Raw genomic sequence first — 11,882 nt, forward strand, 5'->3', positions numbered from 1 at the left:
AAAAATATATATATATATACACATATATATCATGCGAAAATCAAAGCTTGGCTTTATAAGCTCTGCAGTCTGCATGCTTCTCTACCCCAAGCCAACTCTTCTGTGTCTCTCCACCAGGGGGAGCCCTACCTGGCAGGAGTGACCCCACTGTGGACACTACGGTGTCTCTGCAGCCCATGCCCACCTACTGGTATTACGTAATAGCTGGAGGGGGGGCGCTCTTGCTGCTGGCCTCCGTGGCACTGGTCATGGCGCTGTGCTGCCATCGCTACCACCTGGCCGCCAAGAAGAGCCAGCACTCAGTGGCCTACCAGAGCACGCACTACCCGGGCAGTGGTTCGGCAGGGCCCGGGGTGGAGCCCATGCTGACCATTAGACTAGAAAAGCATGAGCCATGCTCGCAATGCTGAGGAGAGAGAGAGAGATGGAGAGGTGGAGGGGTCACTAAGGCTCTCTCGCTCTCTCTTTCTCTCTCTGCTGCTTTGTATCTACTGACAGGCACAGAAACCCTGCCGATGCTCGTGCGGTGCTCTTCAGGAGGGATTTTTTTTTTTTTGGAGGATCCCTTTGGAGGATTGGGAGGCTTCTGCTGCAGGCGAATGGAGACTTTTTGAAAGTGTTTATTTGCTAATCGAATAGAGGGAAGGAAAAAAAAGATGCGCTCAAGCAGCAGAGCCATGGATATGCTTCCCTCTTGAACCCCTTTTGCACTGCATTCGTAGTTTCAGCTTTGCCGTTTGCTTACCGGAAAGAAGAGACAAGCATCCAGCCTCAATCCTGAGTGACAGAAAGCCACCTCCGTGTCTCTATGTGTGTGCGTGTGTCTCTCGATGGGAACCTGACTCTGCAGGGTTCTAATCCCCTGCTTGTGACCAATCCTTTTGCCAATGCAGGAGGAAGAGAGGCCGAGAACGGGGAGAAAAAAGAGACAGCATATGAAAGGAATGAAAGATACTGCTGTGTCACGTGGCAGCATTTGCATGTGGACTGCACAATGCACACACACATTTCTGATGAGCTCAGTTTGTAGAGAGGTGCTTCTTGAAGCACAAAGCAAGAAGGAGCGTAAGTGGCAAAATGAAAGACAATGAAAGGGATGCATTCGGGCTATGGCAAGCATCAGTGTAACAAATCCTTTGGTTTCTTGGAAGGAATCTGTGTCTTTGTGTGCCTTGTTGGGGCATGTGTGTGTGCGTGGCTGGCTGGGTGGTTGTAGTAAGTGTGTGTTTGTGTAAGGATGGGGTTGGCACCCCAAACGTACAGCACTGACAGTGTTCCCTTTTTCCATTGAGCCTGTTTCCTGCCTGATGTCTTTATCTAAGACCCTGTTTACACCTGGTCATTTCATGTGACTTGAAACTGGATTGTAACCTGATCAGATTTTAACATCATGCATTCACACCTGGTATTCAAATGACTCTTTGTTTAGTCAGATTGACATCTGATTGCTGTACAGTTCTGCATATGGCAGATATTCTTTTCCAAAGAGAAGGAAGGAACCAAATCCCAGTCTGCAGCATTAAATGGCACTACACTAACCACTGCATGGTGCATAATATGCAAATCAGCTCATATACAGTCATATGCAAAATTTGGGCAACCCTGTACATTTGTTGATTTTGGGAAAATAATTTAACACATGCTCTACAGAGAACACACATCTGCTCATATTAATACACAATTAATGGTTATTACAATTACAATTACTGTGTTGCTGAATTGAATAAAACTGAATTGAATATTCAGTTTTGTATATTTATTTGAATATTCAGAATATTCAGAATTGAATATTTAAGTATATATATAACTAGAATAACTAGCTTCATGTGTTAGTCACTGTGGTCATGGACCATAAGCAATCAGGAATGTTGCTTGTTAAGTTGTGCCAGTAGAGTGGCTGGTTTTTCCCATATATGCTGAACTGCTGAGGGAGGCGCAGTCACACTACAGGGCAAGGTTATGGATACCATATATGGGTTGGAGAGACGAATGCATTTAAACTTGAATATCTAGATTTTAAAAATGCACCTCGTAAATTTAGTGATTGAATTTAGATATGTTTTAAAAGCATCCCATTTTTATGTGGATCATCTCTATCCAGATAGAATCCTGATATTCAAGATGCATGAAATAATCAGGTGTAAACGAGTCTACAAAGGATGATATAGAAATGTCTGTGTAAATTGGAAATTTTAGATTCTATATAAATTCACTTGGTATATGTACTCTCTGAAGAGGGTTGATTTTTTTTTTTTCTTTTCTTTCATCTATATGCAAAAGTCATGTGACCCTGCCTTAGCCAGTCTACACCTTTGAGAAGCCCACTATCTTTCAGTCACGTCATTAGCCTTAAACATACAAGTGGCACAGGGCTGCTCGATGCCAGTCACTATAGAGCCTCACTTTTTCAGTAATGAACTTTACTAAATGTACTTGTCTCTTTATATGCTGCTTATTTTCTGTAATATTTTTATATACAACTTGAGTTGTCATGGTCGCTAAACTGAAAGGCTGAATGAAATGACATTCACATGCAAATGACTGATGCACTGATTGTTTGACTTATTTGGAAAGCCAGTGATAACATTTCTTTTAGTTTCTTTTGCTGGTTTACCTGCTATTGGCGGTGTTTTTTTTTCTATTCTTGGTTTTCAGCAGGAGCATCGAGTGGAACTCGAGCAGGGAATGTGCAGCTTTGCTGCACTCATATTGCATATCAGTCTTGATGTTTGATCATGTGCGTACTGTAAAACGTACATTCTGAAGCATCTGGTAGCTATACACTGTAAGTTTGCAATCATTCAAACATGATTCAGCATAATTCAGTTGCTGAGATGTAAACAAAGTCACTCAGATACTTTTGATATGAAATAGGGGATGATAGAGAAATTTATTGACTCAGTGGTGGTGATGAGAACCAGGGCTCACAATATCTACAAGGCAAATATAGCCATTTTACTTATTTATTATGCACAACAGTTTTCAGTGTAATTTTAATAATGGTAATATATTAATAATGTGTTTTTTTTTGCCTGCATGTACCTCTCCATCATGAATGAATTTTATATAATACATACACTCATAACCATCTCATGTAATAATTTTGAGGAGGGAGCCTTTAGAGGCATTAAACTCTTCAGACGTTTGGTTCTTATCACCACCACTGTGAACAATTCTGACATCTTAAATTCCTCCTGAATTGCACATTTCACATCAAACCACTCTAAATGACTTTGATAGTATCTTAATGATTTAATTATGCAGACATTATTACAAATCTGTAGAATTCCCCTTTAATACTCCCAACAAATTTCAGTACAACATTGAACCGTCAGTGATGGCCTAAGGATCATTATCCAAGAATGTACTGATCTCATGTCTAGAGCAAATCATAAGGCTTTCAAAATATATAGAACAAACAGATAAAGCAGCCAAGATACACAGCCTAGAGGGAGATTCATGGACATTCCACCCAAAACCTCTCCATAAACATATTGTTCCTCTTTAGCCATAAAGAGTTTGAGGCGCCATCCGTCATTAAAAAAAAGAAGAAGCCTGTCAGGCAGCCGCTTCAGGTTTTGGCACCATCCAAAGCGTTCTGGGATTAAAGGAGAAAGCAAATCCCACTATCTTGTTATGTCCTCCATCTGGCAATAGGTGAAAATAATCCTCCATCATGGAGACGCTGGCCATTTTCGCCCCATTAATCTGCTCTTCACAAAAGAATGTGTGGAGAGATGGAAGGAGAGATCAAAGCAAGAGGCCACTCTAAAGATAGGCCCGCTCCGGTTCGGCCCAGAGTCTGAAGGGGTTTGTTTAAGAACACAAAAGCACATGAAAGCCCCTCGCAGGCAGCCAGAGAAAGCACCTGACCTGGCAGACCCGTGACGAAGCCAAGATAGAGAGGAGTATTCTCTTTCTCGGCTTTCTCACTCTTTCTCTCTATCTTTCATTTTCTCCCATCTCTTTCTCTTCTCTAATCCCTGCATACAGTACATCCTTGTTAACTGAATTAAAACCACAGTAATGAAGCCAGGCCGCCTGTCTTGCTTGCTACAGGCTGTCATTAGGGCTATTGTTTAAGACATTTGGGTAGGTTTAAAGTTGAAATTACAATGACATTTTTCTGTGAGAGGAGCACTAAAGCTAGCTGAGAGCCTTCATCTCTCTCTCTCTCTCTCTCTCTCTGCTCTCTGCTCTCCACTTCCTCATTTTCTCTTATCTTGTTAATCCCTAACTCTGAAAAAATGGCATCAGACATACTAAGTTATATACATTATAGTATTTCTTGTGTAATAATGTTGCTGATGCTTTTTAATATACTCGCTTAGGTTCTAGGTACTAACAGGGTGAGGTACAAGTGTGAGGTACAAACTCCAAAGTAGTAGGTAATTATTTTCAGTAAAATGATGGTAAGTGCCAAAGCATTCAAACTGAATTACACTGAAATACCTGACAGGTTCTAGGTATTAGCTGGGTAGTTAAAATCTCCAAAGTACTCAATCATTATTTGGATTAAAATGATAGTAGATTAGCCAGTCTAACTGAATTACACTGAAATGCCACATACTTGCTGTTATGTTACTCAAAACATTTATTTAGTATTTTGAGTTTTTGGAGTTTGAGTTTGGACCTCATACTAAGTTGGTTAATAGAACTTAAGAGACTGTTAAAAATGTGTTACCATCATTTTACTGTCAAATTAGTTTGTCCAGATAGATCCATCCTTCCATTTCCTTCTGTTCCTTCTCATTTCAGCCTCCACCAGCTCACAGGCCTGTATGATTAATTTATAAACCAACATTAGGGTATTTAACCCAGACCACCCAATCTTAATTCACTTAAAGTTTTTGATTTTCCAGCAGGAATATCAGCTTTTCGTTGTGTTTTATTTATGATCTCCTTCTGAAGCATTTTTTTTCTTTGAAACTGATATGTTAGCAATAAACTCAATCCGGCTGTCATGATGTGCTTTTAAATCAGCTGTAGCTGCCTCCTGTGAGATTTCTTTGAAGCTCTTAATATTTCTAATTACATAATGGGTCTGATTACATTTTATTAAGCCTGCCGTAAGCATTCTTTCTTTCCTTTTGCTGTCCCTTAAATAATATTAATGAGCAAAAGCACTTAGGAGGGCTCTTCAGCCCACATAGTGGCCTCGCAGTGCCAAGAGTCTGTCTCTGGTAGCGCCAGCACCCAAAAAAAGAAAAAAAAATCATAGCTTATGCTCTCAGTCCTAGGACACTGAGGCAAAGATCTGAAGTGTTGCTTTAGAGAAATATAATTTGCTTTCTGAATATTTTTTGGGTCTTTTTTTTCTAATATGGACAACAGGTTTAGAAATCCCATTACAGGAATTCAAACCAAACATTTTAGTGTAGTGCTAGGAGTTTACTTTGGTTCAGTCATGTTTACTGAACATGAGTTGGTAATGTATTTTGTTTTCTGCTGCGAATCCATGGTTTTGGTGAAGGCTCTGGAAAGTTTCTGACTGTGTTCCCCCTGTGTCCTCTTTTCATGTACATTGGGCCTTGACTGTGATTGTCTGTTTATGTGCCATTTCTCATACTGCACTTCAGCCTGTTTTAAAAGATTTGAGGAATATTTTAGCCTGTTGAATTTCATGGTCTTGGAAAATGTTGTGCGGAATGTAATAATAAAGTGATATTTTTCTACAAACTTGCTTTGTAGTGCTTTACCATGACCTGTGCTTGGTGCATTTAGTTGTTTGTAGTTGACCTTGCATACACCATTATTTTTTATGTTAATGGTGCTTACTTCCCTACCTCTGCATTTTACAATTCACTGCAGATGTGTCGGGGCTTCAGTGAGCAGCAAATAAACAGTCCGTTATTGAAGCCGCTTATTCTGCATTGCCTCATGTTTTCATGCCATTAGTGCTTGTGTCATAGCAGGCAGCACTGACTCATTTGGCAAAAACACATGAGGTTGTTCTTTTTATTTATTTTTGTGGTCTCTTTATTTGAACTCCCCTAAATGTTTCCCTGCTTGTGTTTTTCCATTTAGAGAGAAGACCTATTGAATTTGGAAACATTCCCCTGTTCCATGACAGAGATCACATAGACCAAGGTAAAGCCCTGTTTTAAACCAAATTATTATAGTTTTTGCCCATATCATATAGAACTATGTAATATTATGGACAAACGATGATATGGCCAATACAATGTATTGGTGTTGCCAACATTATCTTGGTGTGACTTTGTTTTATTAGGTTGTTATTACAGATGCTTTAAAGTGTTCTCCTTCTGTTCTGCCCTTAGGCTTTCCATTCTCAGCATGGACCACTCCTGGGCCCTCGCGGGGGCCTCCGGTGACACGGGTCTCTGAGAAGGACAATGCCTGGCTGCTAACGCTGGACCCCATCCTGGTCACAATCATTGTCATGAGTTCTCTGGGTGTCCTGTTGGGGGCGGTGTGTGCCGGCCTGCTGCTCTACTGCACCTGCTCCTACAACGGCCTGTCCTCGCGCAGCTCCACCACGCTGGAGAACTACAACTTTGAGCTGTATGACGGCATTAAGCACAAGGTGAAAATCAACCATCAGCGGTGCTGCTCCGAGGCCTGAGGTGGTTGTGGCCTCAAAGGCTGCCTGGGACTATTTCCCCTGTCTACTGGCTCTTTCTCTCTGTTCAGTTCTTGAATGGGAGCCCTCTTCAATCAAAAGACTGTGAACGAACCTCACTTACCTGCCATGGCCCACATGCCACTGTCTCCAAGCGGATATTTCTGCTTAGCTTGAGGTGCTCCCAGTGGACTGCTCAGTGGGTGGGAAAAGATATCAACACATATCAATCGAATGCCTATCCCAAAAAAAGAAAAGATAAATTAAGTAAATAAATAAAGATGTGTATATGAATATAGATTTGTAACGATAAAAAGATCTAAAAGTGGTTAATGGGAGTTTAGAAGTGATTGGCACTAGGACCTTGTAGACTGATCATCGCTTGTGAAATCTTGGCCTCCATTTCGTGAAAGACGTGGCCTAGAAGATTGTGGACATATTGTTTAGTTTTAGACCTGTGTCTTTCTGCGCATCTGCTTGAGTTATCGTATCCAACCATCTTTTTGAGCGGTGTCAAACCTTCTTATGCCAGTCTTACGCTTACGTTCAGTCTGTTTAGAACACTGTTTTTTGTTGTGAACCGTTGGCAGTCATTATCAGAAGCGGGTAGATGAAGAAATGAAAAAGTTGTATTATGTTCGGGCAGAAATCCTTTGGCCGAGCATGTTAGATTTAAGTATTAGGATTGTCTCTGGTGTTTCTTTTGCTTTTGACTGTTTAATCTATACACATGGTGTAACACTGTGTGAGCTGTTACAAATTAGTTTTTTAATTGCAACCTATGGATTGCGAAGAAATTGGAGCCACTGAGGTCAAAACTGTTGGAGACAGAGGAGAAAGAAGAGGCTCTTCCACCTGCAGACAGCGATCTTCACTTTGCTCCTTTACCCCATACCTTAAAGTGAAAGGACTCTTCAATGATGAAGCTGGGGAATCCCCAGGCCTCTTATATGGACCCATAATTGAGCCTTAAGCGAACTGTCTTTGGAGGAGAGCCATTGAGAAACACCAGTTCTTGGGTTTAAAACCTCTGGGGCCTTAGTGGAATCGGGCCTTATGCTTTCTTTCATTTCACACTTTCTGTTTACTACGTGTTATATTATAGGCTGTTGAAAAAAAATAAAGGTCAGCAAAGAACAGGTTTGCTATAAACCTGGAGAGCGAGTGGAAATTTCACAGCGTGTTTGTCTCAAAGTGAAGAGAGAGTGAATGCGATAAAAAAGGAGCTTAGACTGCCCCCGCAGCACCCTACCGTGGCATTGCTGGGAGTTGTGGGAAGGGGACGTACTGATTAGGAGGCCCTGAAAACAGCAACAGATAAGCGCTTCTCAGCTGTCGGGGGGAAAGAATGAAAGAGAGGGAGAGAAAGAGAGAGTGAGAGAGAGATGGTGTGTCCAGCTCTGTTGTCACTGGACTCACATTGACTCTTTTCCAAGTGCCTTGGAGCTCTGACCTGTTTTAGCTTTGCTGCAGAGCTGTGAAAGTATTACCTCTTCTGTCTGGGACAGGGGGCCAACACCAAAAGACGTGGACATCCCAGCACTGGTCAGATCATTCAGAATTTGCTGTTTGTAGACTTTGTACAGACAAATGTTCTTTTTATTGTTATTATTATTATTATTATTATTATTATTTAATAAAGTATGAATAACTGATGTTTGCACTGTCATTTTTCTTGGGTACTGTGTGTCTGTTGCCATTGTTCCTAGAACATTTACTCCCCTGTCTTTTCAGTCTCTTTCCCTCATTCCCACATTACTCAGCACCCCAGACCCTTTCATTTTGGAGCTAGTCGTCGTATGATTAAAGCTTTGAACTGCCCTGCAGCCTGACCCTCATAGCTTTTCCTACTGACGCCCGCACAAACACACACTCACAACCCCTTTCAGAACCTGCATACTGCCAGCAAACCTAACCTTTTTCACCTTCTCCTCCCTCTCATCCTCTTCCTCCCTGCCACAGAGAAACAGCAGAATGTAAAATATGCCTCAGCACTCTCTGATCTTGGAGGGAAAACCAAAAACATTGGTATAAGGGCTTTACCTTTTATCTAGTAAGCTTTCATCATGTTCTCTAAAATCAGTATCAAACCGCAGCCTCCGGAGCCGAGCTCAAGGTGGAGTGAGCAGGGACATGAGAGCTGGCCCTCAGAGACACATACTGTCAGTTTTAAGAGACTGCAAGGAAGAGCAGCCATGCAAAGCAGTTCAAACCCAACCTGATAATAGACAAGTAAAGGACATCCGCAGAGAGAACAAGAGGATGCTGTAGAGTGCTTAGAGTGTTAGCAGTGGTGCCCCTTCATTTTTTCTCACTTTCATCCTAATGAAGGTCAGATCTGTAGTTCTGGCAGATCCACCTGAAAAATGAACAATGAGAGAGGAAATATCTACATAGACATATCGTGAGGTAAATCTTTTTCCAGTAAGAGCCTTTCACTGGAAGTAAGCTTTTTCACTCAGAGCTTCTCATGTGATGAATCCCAGATCCCAGCAGATACAGGAATGTTTATTTGGCTTGTTTGTTGGCGTCCTGTCTAATGATCCGTCTACATAAATGCTTTGTTCTGGATTCTGACAGCTTGCAACCCAATAATGTAATAAAGCAGTAGTCAGGTGACTCACAGGAATGCACGATGGTGCAGATTCCTGCCATTGCTCTTCATTAGAATCATGCCAGGGTAATGACTGACAATTCACAGCATCAAAGCCATGCACCAAGAAAGCAGGAAGGATGTGTGACAAGGACCCATAGTATTCCATAATGGTAATAGACGTACAATAGTGTGACAATGTGCATCCTTATTTATTGTTCACTCCACATTTGGTCTAAGTGAATGACCAATATGTTATAAAATAATCTTTTTGTATTTTAATTATTTGAAGCCAAACACAAAAACAGGACTTGTGTACCCTGCCCGGAACAGGGTTACCGGGGCCTCACCCTGGAGCCAGGCCTGGGGGAGTGGCTCGCCAGCGAGCGTCTGGTGGCCAGGCATTTACTCATGGTGCCCGGCCGGGCCCAGTCCGAAGGAGTTACATGAGTCCCCCCTCCCATCGACGCACCACCAATGGGAGGGGCAGTAGTAGGGGTTCGGTGCGTTGTGGATCGGGCAGTGTCCAAAGGCATGGGCCTTGGTGTTCTGATCCTTGGTTGCTGAAACTGGCTTTTGGAATTTGGAACATTACCTCACTGGCGGGGAAGGAGCCTGAGTTGGTGCCCGAGGTTGAGAGATACCGGCTAGATATAGTTGGGCTCACCTCAACACACAGCTTGGGCTCTGAGTCCAATCTCCTTGAGAGGGGCTGGACTTTATTCTTTTCTGGAGTTGCCTATGGTGAGAGGCGGCAGGCAGGTGTGGGCTTTCTCATAGCCCCTCGACTCGGTGCCTGTATATTGGGGTTTTCTCTGGTGGACAAGAGGGTAGCTTCCCTACGCCTTCGGATTGGGGAACGGGTCCTGACTGCTGTCTGTGCTTATGCACCGAACAGCAGTTCAGAGTACCCAGCCTTCTTAGAGTCCTTGGGAAGGGTGCTTGAAAGTGCTCCTCCTGTAGACTCTATTGTCCTACTGGGGGACTTCAACGCTCACGGGGCAATGAGAGTGAGACCTGGAGGGGTGTGATTGGGAGGAATGGCCTCTCTGATCTGAACCCGAGTGGTGTTCAGTTTTTGGACTTCTGTGCAAACCACAGTTTGTCCATCACAAACACTATGTTTGAACACAAGGATGCCCATAAGTGCACATGGCACCAGGACACCCTAGGCTGTAGTTCAATGATTGACTTTGTAGTCATGTCATCGGACTTGCGGCCATGTGTTTTGGACACTCGGGTAAAGAGAGGAGCTGAGCTGTCAACTGATCACCACCTGGTGGTGAGTTGGATCAGGTGGTGGGGGAAGATGCCGGTCAGACCAGGCAAGCCCAAACGTATAGTGAGGGTTTGCTGGGAACGTCTAGCAGAAGAACCTGTCAGATTGATCTTCAACTCACACCTCTGTCAGACCTTTGACCAAATATCAGGGGAGGTGGGGGACATTGACTCAGAATGGGCCATGTTCCGTTCCTCCATTGTTGAAGCGGCTGACTGTAGCTGTGGCCATAAGGTAGTTGGTGCCTATCGGGGCGGTAATCCTTGAACCCGGTGGTGGACACCCCTGGTGAGAGATGCCGTCAAGCTGAAGGAGTCCTACTGGGCATGGTTGGCCTGTGGGACACCAGAGGCAGCTGGCAGGTATCGACAGGCCAAGCGATCTGCAGCTTCAGTTGTCGCCAAGGCAAAAACCCGTGTATGGGAGGAATTTGGTGAGGCCTTGTAAAGTGACTTTAAGTCGGCTCTGAAAAGATTCTGGCAAACCGTCAGGTGACTCAGAAGGAGAAAGCAGTGTGCCACTAGCACTGTATATAGTGGAGATGGTGTGCTGCTGACTTCAGCTGAAGACGTCATTGGGCGGTGGAAGGAATACTTTGAGGACCTTCTCAATCCCACCGACACGTTCTCTAGTGAGGAGGCTGAGTCTGGGGACATGGGAATAGGCTTGTCCATTACTGAGGCCGATGTCGCTAAGGTAGATAAGAAGCTCCTTGGTGGCAAGGCTCCAGGGGTGGATGAGATCCACCCTGAGTTCCTCAAGGCTCTGGATGTTGTGGGGCTGTCTTGGCTGACACGCCTTTTCAACATTGCGTGGACATCGGGGGCGGTGCCACTGGATTGGCAGACTGGGGTGGTGGTGCCTCTTTTTAAAAAAGGGGACCGGAGGGTGTGTTCCAACTACAGGGGAATCACACTCCTCAGCCTCCCTGGTAAGGTATATGCAGGGGTACTGGAGAAGAGAGTCCGGCTTATAGTCGAACCTTGGATCCAGGAAGAGCAGTGCGGGTTCCGCCCTGGTCGTGGAACACTGGACCAACTCTTCACCCTCTCCAGGATTCTGGAGGGTTCATGGGAGTTTGCCCAACCAGTCCACATGTGCTTTGTGGATCTGGAGAAGGCATTTGACTGTGTTCCCCGGGGTATTCTGTGGGAGGTGCTTCGGGAGTATGGGGTACATGGCTCTTTGCTACGAGCCATTCAGGCCCTGTACAAACAAAGCTGGAGTTTGGTTTGCATAGCCGGCAGTAAGTCAGACTCGTTCCCAGTGAGAGTTGGACTTCGTCAGGGCTGCCCTTTGTCACCGATTCTATTCATAATTTTTATGGATAGAATTTCTAGGCACAGTCAGGGGATGGAGGGTGTCTGGTCTGGTTTGGTCACATCGCTGCTGTTTGCAGATGATGTGGTCCTATTGGGGACATCAGG

The 11,882-nt window shown here is 43.9% G+C and overlaps 1 protein-coding gene across 2 annotated transcripts in view; it reads left to right on the forward strand.

The window, feature by feature from the left end:
- The window catches only part of nrp2b (neuropilin 2b), a 97,100-nt gene extending 88,862 nt beyond the window's left edge, over nucleotides 1–8,238 (forward strand). Inside the window, exons 16-17 of one of the 2 annotated variants that reach the window (XM_017691690.1) lie at nucleotides 6,028–6,090; nucleotides 6,282–8,238. In XM_017691690.1, the coding sequence (XP_017547179.1) occupies nucleotides 6,028–6,090; nucleotides 6,282–6,586 (368 nt within the window). In that variant the 3' untranslated portion in view covers nucleotides 6,587–8,238. Of the gene's footprint in view, nucleotides 1–117; nucleotides 5,680–6,027; nucleotides 6,091–6,281 lie in introns of those variants that run through there. The other variant, XM_017691691.2, reaches the window with a different exon arrangement.
- Nucleotides 8,239–11,882: the final 3,644 nt, after the last annotated feature.

This window comes from Pygocentrus nattereri, chromosome 6 (assembly GCF_015220715.1).
Source record: "Pygocentrus nattereri isolate fPygNat1 chromosome 6, fPygNat1.pri, whole genome shotgun sequence".
NCBI lineage: Eukaryota > Metazoa > Chordata > Actinopteri > Characiformes > Serrasalmidae > Pygocentrus > Pygocentrus nattereri.